At 37.4% G+C, this 23,307-nt stretch overlaps 2 protein-coding genes across 2 annotated transcripts; one reads left to right on the top strand and one right to left on the bottom strand.

The window, feature by feature from the left end:
* The first annotated feature begins 1,050 nt into the window (after window positions 1-1,050).
* On the top strand, window positions 1,051-20,547 carry LOC121977240. Its single transcript, XM_042529829.1, has 2 exons — window positions 1,051-1,131; window positions 20,113-20,547. Exons 1-2 carry the CDS (start codon window positions 1,051-1,053, stop codon window positions 20,545-20,547), a joined length of 516 nt encoding a protein of 171 aa, XP_042385763.1.
* Window positions 20,548-20,812: 265 nt separating this feature from the next.
* Window positions 20,813-22,478, bottom strand: LOC121977239 (premnaspirodiene oxygenase-like). Its single transcript, XM_042529828.1, has 2 exons — window positions 21,582-22,478; window positions 20,813-21,513 (listed from the first exon to the last, which is right to left on the bottom strand). The coding sequence occupies exons 1-2, from the start codon at window positions 22,476-22,478 to the stop codon at window positions 20,893-20,895; spliced, it is 1,518 nt and encodes a 505-aa protein (XP_042385762.1). The 3' UTR covers window positions 20,813-20,892.
* Between the last annotated feature and the right edge of the window lie 829 nt (window positions 22,479-23,307).

Raw genomic sequence — 23,307 nt, 5'->3', positions numbered from 1 at the left:
CTATAATGACGAATTGACGATGGCGGCTGATGATGATGGTTGATGAATCTCCATTTGGTCAGTTCAGCCAATGTTGAACCTTCCGATTTTGAAGGGTTTAAGGGAAGAGAAGATAACGATTGTTGGGAACTTGGGAGTTGGGACTTGGGACTGTGATACTTCCGGTGGAGCTTGCAGCTAGCAGCCACGGCGAACAAAGTGACACAGGAGTACAGGACAAGGCATGGAGGTGGTGTGGTCGTCGCTGGTCGGTGTGGTCGTCGCTCGTCGCCTCGACCCTCGGTGTGGTAGTCGCTCGTCGCCTCGTGGGTGGCGAAGGGGAAGGAAAACGGCAGAAGTTAAAGTGTTTAAAGAGTAAAAACCTAATATCTATTAAGTAAAAAAAAATATTTAATAATATTTCTGATTGGGTTGACCGGCTGGGTTTATGGGCCAAAAAAGAGCCAAAACAAGAAATGGGCCAAACTGTAAAAAAGTCAAACCATGGGCTAATTTTTAAAAACAAGTACAGAATCGTAAAAACGTAGAATCGTAACGATTCTACCGATCCTATACGATCCCACCGATCCCACCGCGATTCTACAACGGAAAACGATCTCGAACGACCCTGGATCGATTTTAAGGTTCCGGATCGTAGAATCGTACGATCCTACGATCCGGATCGCGATTCTACAAACTATGGCGCCAGCCAATCGTCGGCCACTGGGGGCTTGAGCTCTTTTATCTTCATCACCGAGTGCCTCCCCTCTACCCTAGATCGTCGACCATGGAGCTCCGACGCTGACAGCTGCGAGCTTGATCGTCGACGCCGAGTTTCCACCTCACCCGTGCCCTAGATCGTCGCCGTGAGAAGGTGTTCGGGGATCCAAGGGTGAGCTAGCCTTAACTATCTACCTCTTTTGATTTCCATCGTGCCCTAGTTCTTGGTGATTACTGATCTGACATTAGCGATCATCCGCGCCGCTGCCACAGAAACCACGAGGTTCCAGCAGCAATTGTTTTCCAACCACCAACTTCTGATTTCTTGTTGCCATCACCGAAGAAGAGGTAATGGGAACAGGTTATAACTGGAATTTAATTGTTAATAGATTGTCTTGTGATTTCTTGATCATTCTTCTTGATCCGATCAGAGTAAGTGGTTTCCAGCAAGTGTAGGGTTTTGTGGATCTGGAATTTGTGGGGTATTTATGTGCTCAATCCCAAACTGTGGTGTTTTTTGGTATTCCCAGCGGCTGCGACTTCCGACAGTGAGTCAACAGCTGAGGATTTAGGTGATTTTTAGAGATAATTTCATTTCTTATTGGAGTTGATTTGGAAGGGTTAGGGTTAATGGAGCTAGCCGTAATTAACTTGTGAGTTAGATTTAATTAGGGATTAAATAATGAATTTAAACTAAGCTCGGATTAGACTCGTTTAGGAAGCTAACTGAGGTTAATGAATGAATTAGGGTTCCTAGTAAATAAGGATTTTTTGGTTTAGCTATTTTGTTTATAATAAAAACTTAGCTAAACCGTACGATTTATTACAGGATTCAGATTCGGGACAAACACTTCGACATAGAGGTTGATTAACTCAATCTACATTGGAGGTGAGTACCTTGACTTATTTTTTAGATGATGTCATGTTGATATGCTTAGTATATTTTAACAAGTAATAATAATTATGTTTATATCTGCATTGGTATGTCACTATTTGTTTCCGAGCATGTTTTGTTGGTTACCTGTTTAGCATTCATGCCCCTGTTTATTATTTATGTTATAGAGGTAGTGACATACCATGGCATGCGATATACCGGACTAGTCATTTACCATATCTGACCTGTGTACCTAGATCTGTTTATTTGATCCATTTATTTTTGGTACATGTTTTATGGAGGTAGATATGGTCAGGATTTGTATGCTTAGTGTCATGCAGCATCTCACATGATTGCATGCTGTGCGATAGTCGACTCCATTATTGTTGAGCACATCGCCAGTTACATGGATCTGCACACACAACCACTTATGGGTTAGTGGTTTTTATTCAGGCAGGGTGTGTTGCAGCAGGTTGCTCTGTTTGGTTTCGTTGGCCCGCTCATGGGTAGTGTGACGCAGTGTGGTAGTCGGCAGGGATCCCTCCTCTGGATTGTCTCAGGGAGATGAGAGCATTGCGCTCCCCCACTTATAATTTGGGGTAGGAGGATAGGTGTACTCCGACAGCATCCCGTCCACTCGGTCACTCATCAGGAGCAGTGACGGCAGAGTGCACGGTTATCACAGCCCTACCCACTCGGTTTCACCATCGTGTGTGAGATGGTTGACTGGCGTCAGGGGTGATCAGGATGTTGGGACCTTGATGTCCGCTAGAGGGGGGGGTGAATGGCATTTCGTCGCACTTGTCGGTTGCTTCGTCTTGATAATATGCAGCGGAAATAAACACAAGACACACTAACACTAAGGATTTACTTGGTATCCACCTCTAGAAGAGGTGACTAATCCAAGGATCCACACGACACACTCACTCCACTAATGAAAACTGTTGGTGCGGTTAGCACTAACGGTCTAACTCAGGTTTTGATGAATGACAAATCAGGTTAAGTTAGGTTTTTCGTGATCTAAGACTCTGACCGAGTGTGCAGGCGAAGTCCAGACAGGTCGACTGGCTAACCGGATGTCTGACACGAAGTCCAAGCGGGTCGACGGGTTGACCGGATGCTTGGCGAGAAGTCCAGCTAGGTCGACGGGCTGACCGGATAGCTGGCGAGAAGTCCAGATGGGTCGAAGGGCTGACCGGACGTCTGGCAGGTGAGTAAAGGTAAGTCACTGGAAGGGGGTGACTGTGAGGACGTGTTCCCGGGAAGGGAACATTAGGGGTCGATCCGGCTTAGATCCATTTCGGATATCTATGTCGAGACCGTGACTAGATTCCGGTCTCGGAAAGACGGAATCTAGGTCATACTCTTTTTGTTAAACTATAAACTGAACTAACACTTTGTTTTGCAGGTTATAATTTATATATTTGCCTCGGACTAACCTTGTCTTGTAGGAGAAGAAGTTTTCTGGAGAAAGGTGGTCCGGGCGCCCGGAAGGCAACTTTTATCCTGAACGCGTCGTCGCCACGTGGAGCTTGCTGGTTGGACCTGCCACGTCTCGCCAGGGCGCCCGGAAGGGATCCGGGGTGCCCCGAGCCTCATATAAAAGAAGGGGCAGGGGTGGAGCTTCTACAACAACTCAGAATCCAAGATCTGCTCCTCTATGCTCTCGCGACGCCACGAAAAGCTTTCCGACTCAGTGCTGGTTTTGTTTTCATTCTGTTGTCGGTATTTTCTTTCTCTATCAATTCTTGTACTTAAACTTTGTAATATTCGAATTGATAGTGATTGCCCACCGAAAGCGGTCAACGACCGCGGGCCTTGGAGTAGGAGTCGACACAGGCTCCGAACCAAGTAAAATTGGTCTGTGTTAGCATTGCTTAATTTTTCCGCTGCGTTTAACTCTCTTATCGAAGAATTTTCGTAATCGATATTCACCCCCCTCTATCGAAACATCACAATCCAACAAGTGGTATCAGAGCATGTACCGCTCTGATTTGGTGCAACAACCAATCAGGCAAAGGGGGTGTTTTTTTAAAAAAAATTTAGATATCATTTGTCTTTCGTTTTTTCACCACCAATCAGGCAAAGCATGTACCACCCTTTCGTTTTTTCCCTCCAAAACTATTTTTGAAAAATACATCATCATCTTTTCACCATCGTTTAATATTGACAAAATATTACATTTCCAAACTTTTGAAATAATATTTTTATTAATATTTTATTATTTTTCTCGAAATTAGTGCAATACTATATTTTTTCTTCTCGCACTGCTAATCCAAGACCAAGTCTTGACACCACTTTTTAGTTTTCCATCTTCAGCATTCAATGACTCTTCTAGAAGGATGGAACTCCCACGAACCACCATCATACGATCAAGATTTCAACTACTGGAAGCGATTAATGGAATGCTTCTTAGAAAGCTTAGATTTCGATTATGTGCTAATATTGAGAAAACCCTCTCAGGACTCGGAACTGAACAAAAATGTAAGTAAAATTATTTGTAGTGTTTTACCTAACAATGTTTTATACAGACTAGAAAAGTGCAAGAATGCGTGTGAGCTTTAGACCCCGTTGATCAAGCTTCACGAGAAGCCGTTGGAGTCAGACGATCAAGTTAAAATCGAATCCGAACTCGAGTCAGATCCAACGGAGAAGCCTGCTGAATTAGGGGTTGCGCTCAAGGTTAGTAATAATTACCAAAACACACTTGCTAGTAGTAGTTTAAAATATATGCATGTTAATTTGGATATGTCTGAAAGTATATGTGAAAATAGTGTACATGACAATACTTGCAAAAATACCCTAGGATATTTTCTGATAAAACAAACATAACTAATTCAGAAAATACAGAAAATACCCCTAGGATATTTTCTGATAAAACAAATATAATTAATTTAGAAAATACAGAAAACCTAAAAATAATTAATAAATCTAAAAATTCGAATTTAAACCTAAACAAATTTGAAAATTCAAACAAAAAAGATGACAAGGTCAATATTGATCTAGATAAAATTAATAAATTATTTAATCTAGACAATATTAATCTAGAAAGTCTTATCTAAACTCGAGATAATCGAATTAAAAAAAATTAAATATTAAAGATAAAACTTATCTAATAAATTCCACTAATTATATCAACTTAAAAGATAAAGAAAATATAAGGATAAACTCAAATACTCTGATAAAATCAAAAATAAACTTAACAAATTTAAAATTAAATGTTAAAGATAACATATTAAACAAAGATAATCTGGAAAATTTAAAATTAACAGTTAATAAAAGATTAAAATATAAACCTTTAAAGAAATATAATTTAATTAATTCAAATTTAAAAATTAATAAAAATTCAATCATTAACGATAATCTAACAAAAAAAAAAGACAACTCAATTAACTTAATAAAATTAAAATGGAAAGAAAACTCAAATAATAAATACACTCTCTTAAAGAAGGATAATTTGACCCATTTAATTAATTCAAAATTAAAAACTTAAATCTAAATTACAAATTAAACATTAAATCTTAACTAAAACTAAAAAATTTAAAAGGAAAATCAATAATTTAGAGGGAGGCTCTAGAATAGTTGACACCTCCAACAATAATCTACCTGGCAGGATAACCAAAACCAACCTACCCGACAGGGTAACCAAACATAAACCTACCCGGCAGGGTAATTAGGATTAGAATAAAGGATAAGGTTTAATTTGACCAATGGTACTGGTGAAGTTTTGGATGATAGTACGTTAGGGAAGCTTAGTCTATGCATGTCTAGGGAGATATGGCTTCGACCTGGTGCATTTGGCTAAGTGGAACTAGCCGAAGCTACCCCTTACGGATCCTAACCAGTTAGACCAAGGTTTTGTATTAAGTTCAGTGGATAGGACTATTTGGAAAACCTCGAAGGCATGGTTACTCTAATGATGTCCAGGTGACTCACAATAGCCCAGAAGTTTATCCAAAGAATACTTATTTGTTGAGCCAAAAGCTAAACCTGAATCTAACACAAAGTTAAACCAAACCCTATAATTAAATCAAATTCATTTCACAAAAATATAGGATTTCCTGATTGAAAATTTAGATGGGGTGAGATGATTAAGGATCAAAATTAAATTTTGAATTAAATTTAAATTTAAATTTAAATTTAAATTTTAAATTAAAATTAAATCCTAAAATTTAAAAATTTATTTTAAAATTAACTGTAAAAATTATTTTAAAAACATTTAAAAATTATTTTAAAAATTCTTCTAAAAATTCTTTTGAAAACATTTAAAAATCATTTTAAAAAATTCTTTTAAAAACATTTAAAAATTATTTTAAAAACTTTTAAAAATCATTTAAAAAATTCTTTAAAAATTATTTTTAAAATCATTTTAAAAATTCTTTTAAAAATTATTTTAAAAATCATTTTAAAAATTCTTTAAAAATTATTTTAAAAACCTTTTAAAAATTCTTTTAAAAACTTTTAAATATCATTTTAAAAATTCTTTAAAAATTAGTTTAAAAACTTTTAAAAATAATTTTAAAAATTCTTTTAAAACTTATTTTAAAAATCATTTTAAAAATTCTTTAAAAAATATTTTAAAAAACTTTTAAAAATTATTTTAAAAATTCTTTTAAAAACTTTTAAAAATTCTTTAAAAATTATTTTAAAAACTTTTAAAAATAATTTAAAAAATTCTTTAAAAAAAAAATTTTAAAAATTATTTTTATAAAAACTTTTAAAAATCATTTTAAAATTTCTTTTAAAAATCATTCTAAAAACTTTTTTTAAAAAAATTATTTTAAAAACTTTTAAAAATCATGTTCAAAATTATTTTTAAAACATTTAAAAATCATTTTAAAAATTCTTTTAAAAAATATTTTAAAAACTTTTAAAACTCACTTTAAAAATTCTTTAAAAATTATTTTATTTTATTTTTAAATTATTTTAAAAATTATTTTAAAAACTTTTTTAACTCATTTTAAAAAATTGTTTAAAAATTATTTTCAAAACATTTAAAAATCATTTTAAAAATCATTTTAAAAATTATTTTAATATTCTTTTAAAAATTATTTAAAAACCCTATTAAAAATCATTGTAAAATTTATTTAGAAATTATTAAAAAAAACTCTTTCAAAAATTATTTAAAAACTATTTTAAAAATCATTTTTAAAATTATTTTAAAAAAATTATTTAAAAACTCTTTTAAAAGTCATTTTTTTAAAAAAATTCTTTTAAATATTATTTTTCGCTTTAATAAAATTTTGTTAACTTAAAAAAAAATAAATTATTTTTATAGATTATTTTAACTTCAAAAATTATTATTTAGACTTTAAACTTATTTTTAACCTTACACATTATTTTAACCTTAAAATTATTTTTAAACTTAATTTAACTTAACTGAAAATTAAAACCTAAATTAAAACTTAATATTGAAATTACAATTAATATTTAAAAAACTTAACCTAAACTTAAAATTTAACTTAAAGTTAAACTTAAATTAACCACTAATATTAATTTAAATCTAAAATCAAAACTGAATTAAACATATGTTAATTGCCATTAAACATATTATGAAAATCATTTTGAAATTCTTTTAAACACTGTTTTAGAAATCCCTTTAAAATAATAATAATAATAATAATAAAATTTTAAAACTTAGACACCTAACTTAAAAACTTAAATTCCATTAACTTAAACTTTATACTTAATTATGTAATTAATAAGTAGAACTTAATTGTTTAAGTCTAACTTTATTTGAGAACTAAAATTGACTTGAATTAAACCTGACTTAACTGTGTTTAATAATTTCAACTTCATGCTAACTTCAAACTAAATTAGTCCTACTTAAAAGGAAGTAAATATAAAAAAAAAAATTAACAAATATTTTCATTGAGCAACTCAATCAATTAATACGAAATTTAAATTATTTTACTAAGTATTAAATCAAGTAAAAATTAATCAATAAATACTTGATAATGGTTAACTGTTACTGAATTAATAAAATTTAATCCTATTTAACCTTAAACTGAAGTTTAAGCACCTGAATCTAAAATTAATTATTGATTAATCAAACTCAAATAAATAATTATATCAAGGATAGAGAGATAATTATGTAGATAATATATGTGTTACTATATCCCCTAGAACACTCAGGTAGAAAAATGTGTTAAGGCTTTGAAATTTAACACACTCAAACCTTAGCATTATATAAGGGGGAGTAATAAAATAAGGAGGATTAATAAATTAAAGGAGGATTAATAAATTAAAGGAGTATCAAATTCAGGGGGAGGTTTATTTTTTTATCTCCTTAAGTGTTGTTTTTTTTATAAAAAAAATCTCTTTAGAAAATTCTACCTCAATTTATTAAAAAAAGTTACTTTGAAAATCTTATATTAAATATTCTTAGCAAATATTTTTAATAATGTTAGGTTTAGGAGGAGGATTGAATCAACTTATTTTCATACTTAGTACCAAAATTATTTTCTCCGCTTTAAAAGTAATGTCTTTTCTTAATTTTTTTTTTTTAAAATCTGATCTTTGGAAATCTAATTGATGAATATATTTTTGAAAACTAGCTTTTATAAAACTAAGCTTTTAAATTGGATTTTATAAACTAAGTTTTTTTTTTAAAAAAAAATTGAATCTTTTGCAAATTAGTCTTAATTAGTTTTGAAAAGTAGATTTTTTTTAAACTTAATTTTGAAATTCTGGTTTTGAAAACTCATTGTTTCAAAGTTGAAACTTATTTTGAAAATTTAAATCTTGATTTTGAAATTTTGATCTTGAAAACTTAGGTTTGAAAAACGTTTCAAAGTTGAAACTTATTTTGAAAAATCTACACCTTGATCTTGAAACTTTGATTTTGAAAACTTATGTTTGAAAAATATTTCAAAATTTAAACGTATTTTGAAAATTTAAAACTTGATCTTAAAATTTGAAACTTATACACTTATACGTGAAAATTAACTTTTCAAATTTCTGATTAGAAAATTCTCTTTGAGTTTGTAAATTCATTCCTGAAAATTAAATTAATTTTACAAAAATTATCTTTAAAAATTATTCAAAATATACTCATCACTAAGTTATCTTGCTACTTTTTCAAAACTTAGCTATTTTCTAAAAGCTAAAGCTAATGTATTAAACAAATCTTCAAAAGTTTAAACTCCCCCAAGTGAACTTGACATCATTCCTTACATTTTAACTTTGTCTGTATTTTGTATTTTTTGAGTGTTTGACTTATGTCCCTGTTTGATGAATGCCAAAGGGGGAGGGATAGGTGGTTAAGTTAGAGAAACAAAATGTCAAAGTTAAAAACTAACTTAAACCTTAAAAATCATGCTTGTTTGTTTACTTGCATATCTTTTTCACTAACTTAACCAGGTTGTCATTCCATCAAAAAGGGGGAGATTGTTGGTGCGGTTAGCACTAACGGTTTAACTCAGGTTTTGATGAATGACAAATCAGGTTAAGTTAGGTTTGTCATGATCTAACACTCTGACCGAGTGTGCAGGCGAAGTCCAGACAGGTCGACGGGCTGACCGGATGTCTGGCACGAAGTCCAAGCGGGTCGACGGGCTGACCGGACGCTTGGCGAGAAGTCCAGCTAGGTCGACGGGCTGACCGGATAGCTGGCGAGAAGTCCAAGCGGGTCGACAGGCTGACCGGACGCTTGGCGAGAAGTCCAGCTAAGTCGACGGGCTGATGGGATAGCTGGCGAGAAGTCCAGATGGGTCGAAGGGCTGACCGGACGTCTGGCAGGTGAGTAAAGATAAGTCACTGGAAGAGAGTGACTATGAGGACGCGTTCCTGGGAAGGGAACATTAGGCGTCGATTCGGCTTAGATCCATTTCGTATATCTAAGTCGAGATCGTGACTAGATTCCAGTCTCGGAAAGACGGAATCTAAGTCATACCCTTTTTGTTAAACTATAAACTGAACTAACACTCTGTTTTGCAGGTTATAATTTATATATTTGCTTCAGACTAACCTTGTCTTGCAGGAGAAGAAGTTTTCTGGAGAAAGGTGGTCCGGGCGCCCGGAGGGGATCCGGGCGCCCGGGAGGCAACTTTTATCCTGAACGCGTCGTCGTCACGTGGAGCTTGCTAGTTGGACCTGCCACGTCTCATCACAGTGCCCGGAAGGGATCCGGGGTGCCCCGAGCCTCATATAAAAGAAGGGGCATGGGTGGAGCTTCTACAACAACTCAGAATCCAAGATCTGCTCCTCTATGCTCTCGCGACGCCACGAAAAGCTTTCCGACTCAGTGCTGGTTTTGTTTTCATTCTGTTGTCGGTATTTTCTTTCTCTATCAATTCTTGTACTTAAACTTTGTAATATTCGAATTGATAGTGATTGCCCACCGAAAGCGGTCAACGATCGCGGACCTTGGAGTAGGAATCGACACAGGCTCCGAACCAAGTAAAATTGGTCTGTGTTAGCATTGCTTAATTTTTCCGCTGCGTTTAACTCTCTTATCGAAGAATTTTCGTAATCGATATTCACCCCCCCTCTATCGAAACATCACGATCCAACAAAAACCTCCTTCTCGGTCGTAACCGGAGGTGGAAAAGCCTCCTACAGTACTCACACACAAACACAAACACGAACACAAGAAGAAGAAATAAAAATACAATGTAATACACCCTTCTTCTTGCTTACTTGTGCTTGTCGTCACCTCTTGAACCTTGGAGAAACTCCCCAAGTACCTTCAAGAACTAGCATGAGTAGATCGGAGAAGCTCGCTGTGAATCACTGAAGACCGGCGCAAAAGATTGCAAGAGATCTACTGAGAAAAAACTTCGACTGGGCTTTATGCAGTAGCTCCAATCGATTGAATTTATCCCCAATCGATCGCCATGTCACATCTGGACAATCCTAGCCGTCCATCACCTGCATCCTGTATAACGGTCGAATCCCAATCGATCGACCGATCGATTGGGAACATCTGGATCGATTGGTGGATCGATCCGGAAGCATTCTGTGCTTCTCGCGATCGCGCGAGAACACCCCTGCCCAATCGATCGACCGATCGATTGGGAGAGCTTCTGTGCTCACGATTTCCTGACCCCAATCGATTGGCTGATTGATTGGGTTATTCCAACAATCATACACACTCCAATAGATCAGCTGATCGATTGGAGCCTGTTCAATCGATCGCCCGATCGATTGAACACCCTGGACTTGACTCAAACTCAAGTCTAGCTTCCCAAACCTAACTCCCGGTCAACCGTGACCTATTAGGTTTGCACGCCTAGTATTTGGCTACTCTCGACCAACCTCGAACTAGCCTTCTAGCCTCCTCCATCAGCCTTGCGTCCCTTGGATATCTCTCCATCCTTCACGCCTTACCTTCTGGAGTTTCCATCGGCCTCATCCTAGTTGTCGGGTTCTTCTCGCCAAGTCACATTAGGACTTACCTTGCCAAGACCACATGCTTGGACTTACAACCTTTGCCAAGATCACACTTGGACTTTCCAATTGCCTGATTTCTCACCAGGACTTTCCTTTTGCCAAGATCACACTTGGACTTTCCAATTGCCTAGCTCCTCACCAGAACTTTCCCTTTGCCTAGCTATACTAGGACTTTCCAATCACCTGATCTCATTTATCAGGACTTTCGCCACCAAGTCTGGTCAACACTGACCTACTTGAATTTTCACCCTTGCCAACCTTCCTGTTGGACTTACCTTTGCCTAATCTCCAATTAAGACTTTCCCAGTCAAGTCTCTTGTCAATTTTGACCTACTTGACATGTCTTTTCATCAACCTGGTCAATCCCTTGACCATCTTCACAATCGGATGATTGCTCTAACAATCTCCATACATTGTCAAACGGACGATTGCCCTAGCAATCTCCATATATTGTCAAACATCAAAACTTAAATCTCGACTCAAGCTTGACTCAACTCAAGCTTAGTCAAACTGGTCAAACTTGACTTAGGGAAATTACCCCAACAATCTCCCCCTTTTTGATGTTTGACAATTCCTCTAAGTTAGGCTAAATCCCATAACCTCTTCTTTATACCACAAGGCTAAATCCCATAGCCTTAACCTCTTCTTTATACCAAGGCTAAATCTCATAGTCTTAACCTCTTCTTTATACTAAGGCTAAATTCCATAGCCTTAATCCTCTCATGACAAAGCATGAATGAAGGCTTCCTTCATTCTTTCCCTTTCCTAGAGGGTAAACTCCCTCTGCTTGGGATGAAGGCCTAACTTAACCTTCTATTCTCCCCCATTGTCACACATCAAATCAGAAAATAAACTCTTCTCCATAAGAGTTAACTCTTCATTGTTTATAACCTCATATATTGTTAACAACCCCACAATGAAGATCTCATATTCTTCATTGTCTCCAAAGCTCGCCCGTGAGCTCTACTTCACTTCACAATGCTCATCCTAGAGCATGCATCACTTTACCAATGAAGGTCTGATCCCCTTCATTAACCCAATGCTCCCCCTTGAGCAGTAATCTTCTTCACAATGTTTATCCGAGAGCATTTTTCATCCTAGCAATGAAGATAACCAATCTTCCATTGCTCCCCAATACTCGACCCTGAGTATTAATTCATCACGAAGGTTTAACCCCCTTCTAAGGTCTTTGAAAAGATTTTTATGTTTTCAAAGAGTAACTCCCCCTAAGAACATGGTCAAATTTCTATCATTGCACCAACAATGACTTGGGGTTCCTAAATAATTAGGAAAATCAAAACTTGAAGTTTTGAAGTTCAAAATTCAATAAAGAAGTTAAACCTCAACCTAAACTTCGCCTAAGTCTACCTTAACCAATTCATACTTGCTTTCAACATGAAAACTCTCCCTAAATGGATACAAGTGTATGCCAAAGGGTTAGGAATGGTTAATGACCCTTGAAAACCAAAGCTTGAAGTTTTAAGGTTCTAAAATTCAGAATTGAAACTAAACCTTATCCTAAACTTCACTTTGATTTCTTTTAACCAATCCATACTTGTTTTCATCATGAAAACTCCCTCTAAATGTCTACAATTGTATTCCAAGGGATTTGGAATGGTTATTGAGACTCGAAGTGACTTGAAGTACTGAAATTAGGCCTTTTCAGGCCAAAATCAGACTTCCCAATCGATTGAAGTTGAGACTCAATCGATTGAAATCACTTCAATCGATCCATTGATCGATTCCGCAAGCTACTGCTTGCAGAAATACCCTCTGAATAGATCCACTGATCGATCCAGCCTGGGTCAATCGATCGGCTGATCGATTCAATACCCTTCTGTTCGCGGGAAATGGCTTCCCAATCGATCGGCTGATCGATCGAACCCACCCAATCGATCGATTGGGTTTCTGATTTCCTGAAATTTAATTTCAATGAAATTCAGAAACTCCCCAGAAATTCTATAAAATTCTAAAAATCATGAAAATTCATGTAGACATTATTTAGGGTATACTTTATCAAGGAAAAATAATTTTCTATGAAAATACTTCTTATTTTCAAAGATTGATACAAATTTGAAAACTTGTAAAAACTTTAGTGTTTTCTTCAAGTTTGTGTCTAACTATTCAATGATGATCACTATCAAAAGATAGTCTTCACCAAGGTTTTCCAAAAGTATTTTAAAAGATTTTCAAAACTAATATTCAACCATGTCCTTTGGGCTCAATGCACATGACTTGTACATTAGCTTTCCCAATGATTGGAAGACACATAACTATGTGTTTTGATGAACCTAAAACTCAACAAGATGCACTAAATCAACATCTTGAGTTTTGTTTACCATCCTAACATCTCACTTGTATCTAATGTGTACTAAAACACATACAAGTCACCTTATGATTCTTTGTGAGATGTATATTTGGTTTTGCCCTAAACTAAGGGATCATGCATATCTATCTAGGCATTAAGAGACTTATGATCATCCACCTAGGATGTCATTTGGTATAATCCCACTTGTTGGGATATTTACCATTCTTAATAAATGTCTTTTGTCCTTAATTACAAAAAAATTAATATAATGCATGATGATCAATAGCATACATCAAAATAAGCAATTTTCAAAAGAAAAGCATGTTATAGCTACATGATGTATGTATGACATGACATGGTATTTTTGTTTTGTGTTTTTCATAATAGAAATGAATGCAAAAATGAATATGATGTCATGACATATAATACGCAATCAATCATGGAATTTTAGCATAAATAAAATATACCTAGATAATCTATCTAAGTATCCTTAAACCTTAGCTAAAACCTTAAAATTAAGCCTAGATTGCTTATCTCTTGAAGAAATGCCAAAACCCAACTTGGCATTTCTTTTACCCCCTTTTTATTTGTGCCAATTGAAATTAAGAATTCAATCCTCAAATATTTGTTTGGCGCATATTACTCTTTTTAAGGATCAAACATTTAGATTGAGACTTAATTTTGCTCTTAATCCTTTAAGAACATACTAATATCTCAACTAGACATTTCTTATCCTTCCTCCAAGTGTGCCAACTTACCTTTGATGTGATTCCTCAAGGTTTGGCACACCTTACTCTTCCAAAGAGTAATTAATTTGATTAAGGTTTAAATTTTCCCTTAACCCCTCAATAGAATACTAAATTCCCAACTTGGTATTTCTTTTTGGATTTGTGTCAATTTAAATTTAAGTCCAATTCCTCAAGACTTGGCACATTTTACTCCTCCAAAGAGTAAACACAATCAGATTTTCCTTTAATTACCCTAAGAAAATACCAAAACTCCAATTTGGTATTTCTTATATTTTCCCAATTGTGCCAAGTTAAGCTAAGTCCAATTTTCTTAGGTTTTGACACATGTTACTCTTTCCAAGGGTAACAATTTGGATTAAGGTTTACATTTCCCTTAATTCCATAAGAAAATGTCGAATTCCCAATTTGACATTTCTTTTGCTTCTCTCAGGTGTGTCAATTTAAATTAGATTCAACTCCTCAAATTTTGACACATTTTTGCTCTTCAAGGCTTTAATCACATTTGATTAAAGCATGAGTGTTCTCTTAATTCCTTAAGAAAGTATCAAAATTCTAACTTGATTTTTTTTATACTTTTCTTAAGTGTGTCAAGTTAGATTAAGTTCAACTCTTCAAATTTTGGCACATATATTACTCTTTCAAAGAGTAACCCTACAATCCTTTTCATTTTCAAAGGTTAACAATAACCTTGAAAATGCTCTCAAGTGTCAACTTTAACAAGGTTGGGTTAACTACCCTTTCAATTGGAGTTGACACTCTCTAAACCCATCTAGGGTGTAGAGAATATACTTCTAGGAACCTAAAACCTATTGATGCTCCTTGGATGCTCTAGGTACTCACTAGGGATAACTTCCCTAGATACCTTCTTAAGGACCTTTCTAGGCTTCTTAGAAGCCTTGGTCACTTCTACTGTGTCACTCCTAGAGCTAACTCCCCTTGTAACCTTATTTGTGACTTTGTTTGGTCTCTTTGGAGCCTTAGTCACCTTTACTAGGTTAACTCTAGGGATGGCCTCCCTTGTGACCTTTTTTGTGACTTTGTTAGACTTTTTAGAAGTCTTAGTCACATTGGTCTTGCCAAAAGGACTTTTAGGGATTTCTTCCCTAGTATCCTTGACTTGACCTCTAATCCTAGGGTTGGTCCCATAACTATATGGAACCCTATGAAAGAAAGTCACATTCTTCTTGCCTTTAGGTTTGTATCCCAAACTTCTATAGCCATTGGATGACTCTTGCCTCTCCCTAGGTTACACTCATTTTGACCCTTAAGCATATTTTCCATTTTTGCTAGGATTCTTTCTAAGTTATCAAGTCTTGATCTCAAGACTTGGTTCTCCGTCATTAAATCCATAGATTTGGATTCTTCTTGACTCCTATGAGCATTGCTAGCCTTAGGCTTATATCTAAAATCCTTAGAATTGTTGCCTAAGTAGTTATCTACCTTCCTAACCTTAGGTGTGGTAGATCTAGCATGAGGAGGTATGTATTTTCCCTTAAAGCTATCATGCTTTCATGATAATTTGCATTAAAATGATGAGTGTTATTTCTAACATGCATTTCATCATGACTAAAAGGAATTGCACTATTAAAGGTTACCTTGGGTTTGCTTTTAGAAGCTCCCCCTTGATTTGTGCTTCCTCCTTTAACTTTGATTGGCTTCTTCCCTTTAGGGCATTGACTCCGGTAATGCCCATTTTGATTGCATGAGAAGCACACAATGTGCTCCTTGCCCTTGCGTTTCGTGGGACCAATCTCCTTGGGCTTCTCCTTGCCCTTGGGTACTACTTGGCCATTCTTCTTGATCAATTTGGGACACTTACTCTTGTAGTGTCCATGCTCCCTACACTCAAAGCAAATGATATGATTTTTATCTTTAATAATTGAAATCTTTATACCTTTGCTTATAGGGTTGATGCTTGATCCTCCATTTGATTTTTCTTGTAATGTAGAGATGACATCATCTTCTATTTCTTCCTCTTCACTTGAGGATGTGGACTCTTCCACTTCTTCATCTCTTAAGGATGTGGAAGATCTCTCCTCTTCCACCTCTTCCTTCTCTTTCTCCTCTTCCTTTTCTTCCTCGAATGTTGACTTCTTGTCAACATCGGATTGCATCTTTTCTTCCTCCTCTTCTTTGGATGTTGACCTCGTGTCAACATTGGATTGGTCCTTCTCTTTTTAGACCAATGAGCCCTTCTCCTTGGGCTCTTCCACTCCTTGGACTTGTGTAGGGTCTTCATGATAGGTAATGATCTTTTTCCAAAGATCACTTGCATTTGTGGTTTCACCTACACTCAACAAAATATTAGAAGGTAGTAAATTATGCAAAATTCTCGTTACCTCCTTGTCCGCCTCCGATTGCTCTCGTTGCTCTTCGGTCCAATGCCGAGGTCGGAGGCATTTACCCTTCTTGTCCGTAGGAGCTTCAAATGGGTCACTCAAAACAACTCATTGGTTCCAATCTATTTGGAACCATGTCTCCAACTGATTCCTCCAAAAGGCGAAGTCTTCCTTGTCGTATGGAGGAGGAATCCAGATGTCCCATCCAAGTGGACCTCCCAAGTCCATCTTCTTCCTCTAGCTTCTTGCTCTCTTGGCGGTTAGTCCGTAGAAGAGTGACCTCGCTCTGATACCAATTGTTGGGACCTTGATGTCCGCTAGAGGGGGGTGAATAGCATTTCGTCGCGCTTGTCGGTTGTTTCATCTTGATAATATGCAGCGGAAATAAACACAAGACACACACAATGCTAACACTAAGGATTTACTTGATATCCACCTCAAGAAGAGGTAATTAATTCAAGGATCCACATGACACACTCACTCCACTAATGAAAACCTCCTTCTCGATCGCAACCGGAGGCGGAGAAGCCTCGTACAGTACTCACACACAAACACAAACACGAACACAAGAAGAAGAAATAAAAATACAATGTAATACACCCTTCTTCTTGCTTACTTGTGCTTGTCGTCGTCTCTTGAACCTTGGAGAAACTCCCCAAGTGCCTTCAAGAACTGGCATGAGTAGATCGGAGAAGCTCGCTGTGAATCGCTGAAGACCGGTGCAAAACATCGCAAGAGATCTACTGAGAAAAAGCTCTGCCTGGGCTTTATACAGTAGCTCCAATCGATTGAATTTATCCCCAATCAATTGCCATGTCACATCCGGACAATCCTAGCTGTCCATCACCTGCATCCTGCGCAACGGTCGAATCCCAATCGATCGACCGATCGATTGGGAACATCTGGATCGATCGGTGGATCGATCCGGAAGCATTCTGTGCTTCTCGCGATCGCGCGAGAACACCCTTGCCCAATCAATCGACCGATCAATTGGCAGCTCCCAATCGATCGCCCGATCGATTGGGAGAGCTTCTGTGCTCGCGATTTCCTGACCTCAATCGATTGGCTGATCGATTGGGTTATTCCAACAATCGTGCACACTCCAATCGATCGGTTGATCGATTGGAGTCTATTCAATCGATCGCCCGATCGATTGAACACCCTGGACTTGACTCAAACTCAAGTCTAGCTTCCCAAACCTAACTTCCGGTCAACCGTGACCTATTAGGTTTGCACGCCTAGCATTTGGCTACTCCCGACCAACCTCGAACTAGCCTTCTAGCCTCCTCCATCAGCCTTGCATCCCTCGGATATCTCCCCATCCTTCACGCCTTGCCTTCTGGAGCTTCCATCGGCCTCATCCTAGTTGTCGGGTTCTCCTCGCCAAGTCACACTAGGACTTACCTTGCCAAGACCACATGCTTGGACTTACAACCTTTGCCAAGATTACACTTGGACTTTCCAATTGTCTAACTCCTCACCAGGACTTTCCTTTTGCCAAGATCACACTTGGACTTTCCAATTGCCTAGCTCCTCACCAGGACTTTCCCTTTGCCTAGCTATACTATGACTTTCCAATCGTCTGATCTCACTTATCAGGACTTTCACCACCAAGTCTGGTCAACACTGATCTACTTAGATTTTCACCCTTGCCAACCTTCCTGTTGGACTTACCTTTGCCTAATCTCCAATTAAGACTTTCCGAGTCAAGTCTCCTGTCAATCTTGACCTACTTGACTTGTCTTTTCATTAACCTAATCAATCCCTTGACCATCTCCACAATCGGACGATTGCTCCAACAATCCCCATACATTGTCAAACGGACGATTGCCCTAGCAATCTCCATATATTGTCAAACATCAAAACTTAAATCTCGACTCAAGCTTGACTCAACTCAAGCTTAGTCAAACTGGTCAAATTTGACCTAGGGAAATTGCCCCAACACAGGACATGCCATTGACATCATATGCATGATGCATTTATTGCTTGTGTTTGCTGCACTTTGTTTGCTGCATATTGGATGGATGCATATGATTGATATGCATACAGGGACATGTATTTTCGATCTGATGACCTTGTTATCCTGATAGGAGGTCCTGGTGAGTATAGTTTCTCCCTTATCTTCAGTTTTGCATTGTTTCATTACTTCTGAAGACTGTTTGCATATTTTTTACTGCTGGTTATTATTTACTATGCATGTCAACTAGGTATCCGCTGAGTGTTGGACTCACCCCCCGTTATTACCATTTCAGGTTGAGGCTGTCCGGAGGAGTTCCAATCGCTAGTTACCCTCTCCAGGTTGCGAGGATTTCTGTTTTGGATTTTCTCTTTGGTTTTCTTATTATGTTATCGTCTACGTTTCCAGACTTATACCTTTTGGCACTTGGATCTTGTATGATCCCTTATTCTCGATGAGTTTTCGTTTGGATGTATGCTGGTGTTTTGAGTTTTATGAGTGTAGTTGAGTAGTATATTTGAGATGTTTTCCTTATCATTGCTTATGTTTGGTTTTTACTATTAAACTGCGTGGGTGTTTGCTTAATATATATTGTTATTATTTCGGCCGTGTTGGCCGAGGTATATATGGCCCTGATGGCATTGTAGGAAGTTTCATATTGTCACCCGTACAAGAGAGATGCTGTCGAAATTTCTTCTGACAGAGACTACCTGAGGCATGACAATATAAACCTATGCTTAGATGATGTTTGGGGACAAGTTATTTTGATATTGAATCAATTGGTTTCGCTTAAGTCACGTTACAGCTACATCTCTTTTGTTATTTATTTTCTACTCTTATTTTCTCAAGAAGTTTTTTTTTAAAGAATTATCTTGAGCTACTTCTTATTTCATTAGTTCTCTCTTGTTTTTTCTTAATCCCTCTATAACTTCACGTTCCAGAATAATCTATATTATGTTCGGCGTCAGTAAACCTTTTTAATGCATTCATGCTCTCATATGTAAACATAATAATATAAATTGAGAGTAATAATTTTTACACTTGTAAATGTTCGATAAAATTTATCACTAATTCATTATAAGACATAGGACAATAATACTCAGTAACTAACACCATTAATATATTCCTACGACTCTCGTAATTTAAAAAATATCAAAATTTTAAATTTTTTAATGATGTAAGTCCGTCCATCAATTTAAATTAACTGAGGGGCTTTAAGAATTTTAAATCATTTCAAATTAAAATCAATATATTCATAGAAATCTTCTTTATGTATTTATGCATTCAAATCTAAATTTGATAGCAATAAATTTTTGAATGAGTAGAAAAAAATATAGAAAAATTTCATGATTATTTTAAAAGAAATTATTAAATTCAAATTCATGAGCATAAATATATTATGGAGACATTTGGAAATATATTAATTATAATTTAAAATGATTTATTTTTTTTTAGATTTATTAGTCACTTTCATCCGAAATTATTGATCACTTAGAATAAAGACAATGGATATTTCGAGAGGTATTTTGGAAATATGTTAAGATATATTGAAGGAATGTTCAAAGCAAGCTTGAAAGTTCATTTTGTCTTTGTATTTCGAATTTTAGGATCAAATACTAAGGGCTGACACTGAATTTCTTAATAGTGAGGTTTTATGCACTCGTACAACTAATTTATTGTAATACAGGGTGATGTATAGGATCTACCGATCAAACTCAAACATCAAATTTTGTTTTGGTTCCCCCAGTCAAGTGCTATTCATTCTGACTCTAATCCAATCCTCAATTGTGAAGGTTTGCGAGTTAGAACCTGGTCTTTTTGGGGATTGTGATGCCATGATGAGGAGCTTGCAAGGGAGGTTGGAAATACTTGCTGTATCAGTACACACGGAAGGGGATGCTCATGTCAGCCAGTATGATACTAAAGAATTTATTTCAAGTTCATCAAAGGAGCTAGACGCAGTCGTTCAACTCGGCGAGAGGTTGCAAGAGCAAGAAATTTCTGCTGGGGATAGTCGCGGACAAGAACAGGTCAAGCAGATCAGATGCAACACCTGTGATGCTGCACTGGGAGATGCTAGGCAATATAGAGAACACTTCAAATCTGACTGGCACAAGCACAACCTAAAGCGAAAGACAAGGCAACTTCCTCCCCTAACTGCAGAAGAATGTCTAGCAGACTTGGAACTGGGAGATTCAAAGGGCGATCTCAAGGAATATTCATTCTGAAGAAATGCCATTGGCAAAATGGAGGTGCGAGCATATAAAAATATCTGCAAAAGGATTTAGAACAAACTTGTATTATGATATAGAATCCTTTCTGGAGTTGATCTGAGCGTCCCAATGTACTATGATATATATTATTGTTACAGAACAACTTGGAGTTTAGATTCTGTAACACTGTATTCAGCTTAAACCACCAGTTGGGGTTTAGTAAACACCAGTAATTAGCACTAATACAAATTAGAGGAAAGTACAAATAACATGCTTCGAAGATAAGATGCAGAAATTAGCACTAATACAAATTACAGGAAAGTACAAATAAATAACATGCTTAGAAGATAAGATACGTTCTCAAGCGGGCGGAGGAAATCGAGGGGTAGCAATCAGCCACAGGGCCGATTTCCTGGACGCCGTCGCCCCGGACATTTCCTCCATGTTCAGCTCCTCCGGCCTCATCCCGCCAGGCAGCTCCCAGTCGAAGCAGAGGAGCATCTGCGCCAACGCTAGTTCCATGGTGGCCATGGCGAACTGGTACCCCGGGCATAACCTCCTCCCTCTGCCGAACGGCACGTACTCAAGGTACGTCCCCTTGTAGTCCGTCCCACTTCCGGCGAACCTCTCCGGCCGGAAGCTCTCCGCGTCCTCCCAGTACTCCGGGTCCCTCCCCATGGCCCACGCGTTGATCAGCACTCTGCTTTCTTCCGGAATCTTGAATCCCATCACCTCGCAGCTCTGCTTTGCCATCCTCGGCAGCAGCAGCGGGATCGGCACGTGCAGCCTCAGCGTCTCCTTGATTACCATCTTCAAGTAGCTCAGCTTCTCCACGTCGCCGTCTTCGACTCCTGCCTTGCCTTTCAGTGCCTCCCTCACCTCGATCTGTGCTCTGTTCATCACCTCGGGATTCCTCATCAACTCCGACATCGCCCATTCCAGAGTCGTCGCCTTGGTATCCGTGCCTCCCACGAACATATCCTGTAATCTACAGATTGGTAAACAGTTCAGATACAGCACGGGGATGAGATTTGATTGCCGATTCAGACCACTATACAGGCTTTGACGTTGTCGAATGTGATGGGGATTTCCAGGTCGCCCTGTTCTTTAATCCTCAGAAGCACGTCGATCAAGTCCTCCTCTGATTGATTGCTCTTCTTCTCCGTCTGGTGCTGCTGGATGATCTCATTCATGATTTTGTCGAGCCGTCGTCGGATTTGCCAGAACCGCGAGGTTGTTCCGGTGAGGACGTCTAGGAATTTCCATGACGGGAAGGAGTCGACAATGCTGAATCCGGTGATCGTTTCCATCAACTCCCTCACCACGGGGAGAAAGCCGTCGTATATCTTGCCGACGGAGGATTCGGTGATGATGTTGCTGCTCAAGGTCATGAATTTTTCGCTGACGTTGACTGGAGATCCGGTGGACATGTTCCTCGTCAAGTCGAGTATGTTGCGCTCCCTTACGGCGGCGAAGGACTTGACACGGCGCGCGCTGAGCATCTCGACGATGCAAACCTTCTTCATCTGGCGCCAGTAGGGGCCGTAGGAGGAGAAAGCGATGTCGGTGCAGCCGTAGGCGACGATGCGGACGGCGGCGACCTCCGGGCGGTTGGCGCAGTTCACGTCGTGGGTTTTTACGACGGCCTCTGCTGCTGCGGTGGAAGAGACGACGACGACGTCGACCTGGCCGATCTTGAGGAGCATGACGGGGCCGTGGACGGCGGCGAGGTCGCGCAGCAAGCGGTGGGTGGGCTTGCCGACCAGGTGGTGGAGGTGGCCGACGAGGGGCAGCCGCCAGGGGCCGGGAGGCAGAGGCGGCTCCGGTGAGAGTACTTGTCTGAGTTTGGAGTCCGACCGCCGACTCTTGAGCAGGAATTTGAGTGCGAGAAGGAACAAGAAGGCTAATAACAGTGATGGGGGAAGAACTTGGATCTCCATCTCCATGGCCGCCCGACCGTCTTGTCTTGGGAGATTGATATCTTCTCTCCGGATTTCACAATCGTGAGTTAATTAGGAAGTTTTTTCGGGATGGTCCCAAGTTGACAGTGTACGACGTACTCATCGTAAAATCTTGGGATAAATTGTGGGAGACATTGGGATAAACATATTCAGTTTTTATCATCGTGAGTTACATATGAACAATTCTTCTCTAAAATCTTTAATTTCAACGGAGGCATTTTACTAATTCGCACATGCAAATGTCTCATTTTGTCTCACAAATCACAAATCACAAATCACAAATCAAGATCTATACTTTAGAAATGCCCTTTTCTCTTTCTGTCCCTTTCTTTTCATAAAAATTAAGTGATGAATGTAAAAATTCTAAATCATTTTAAATAAAAATAAAAAACAATGTACTTGGTAAATCTCTTTAATATATGTATATCTATTAATTTAAATTTATAGCATAAATTAAAAATAATAAATTTTAAACTGATAAAAGTTTGATAAAATTTATTATAATCTTATTCTAAGATATATGAAAATTATATTCCATAACTAATGGATTATTAGAACTTCTTGTGTTTGAAAAATATTAAGTTTTTAAATTTTTGAATGATATAGATTCATCAATCATTTTGGATGAAACTCATGGAAAGAATTCCGAATAACTTCAAATCAAAAGTAATGAGTAAGTGATGCAGGAGAAAATAAAAAATTGAGAGTTTTTTTAAGTAGTTATCCGTTAATTAAGTTTAGTTTATTTTTTATATTTAACTTTATTTTAAATCTTAGAAACCGAGTCTTGATAGTTAATTTATTCTAAATCTTA

This window comes from Zingiber officinale, chromosome 4B, assembly GCF_018446385.1.
Source record: "Zingiber officinale cultivar Zhangliang chromosome 4B, Zo_v1.1, whole genome shotgun sequence".
Lineage (NCBI taxonomy): Eukaryota > Viridiplantae > Streptophyta > Magnoliopsida > Zingiberales > Zingiberaceae > Zingiber > Zingiber officinale.
The sequence above is the reverse complement of the archived record's forward strand: the minus strand, read 5'-3'. Positions and strand labels throughout refer to the sequence as shown.

What these genes read in the sequence shown, in the direction of transcription:
- LOC121977239 (XM_042529828.1), bottom strand. Translation starts at nt 22,478, where the DNA reads ATGGAGATGGAGATCCAAGTTCTTCCCCCATCACTGTTATTAGCCTTC. An exon ending in ACGTCAAAGCCTGTATAGTG is followed by an intron (nt 21,514 to 21,581) that starts GTCTGAATCGGC and finishes TGTAGATTACAG; the next exon opens with GATATGTTCGTGGGAGGCAC.
- LOC121977240 (XM_042529829.1), top strand. Translation starts at nt 1,051, where the DNA reads ATGGGAACAGGTTATAACTGGAATTTAATTGTTAATAGATTGTCTTGT. An exon ending in TTCTTCTTGATCCGATCAGA is followed by an intron (nt 1,132 to 20,112) that starts GTAAGTGGTTTC and finishes TCAATTGTGAAG; the next exon opens with GTTTGCGAGTTAGAACCTGG.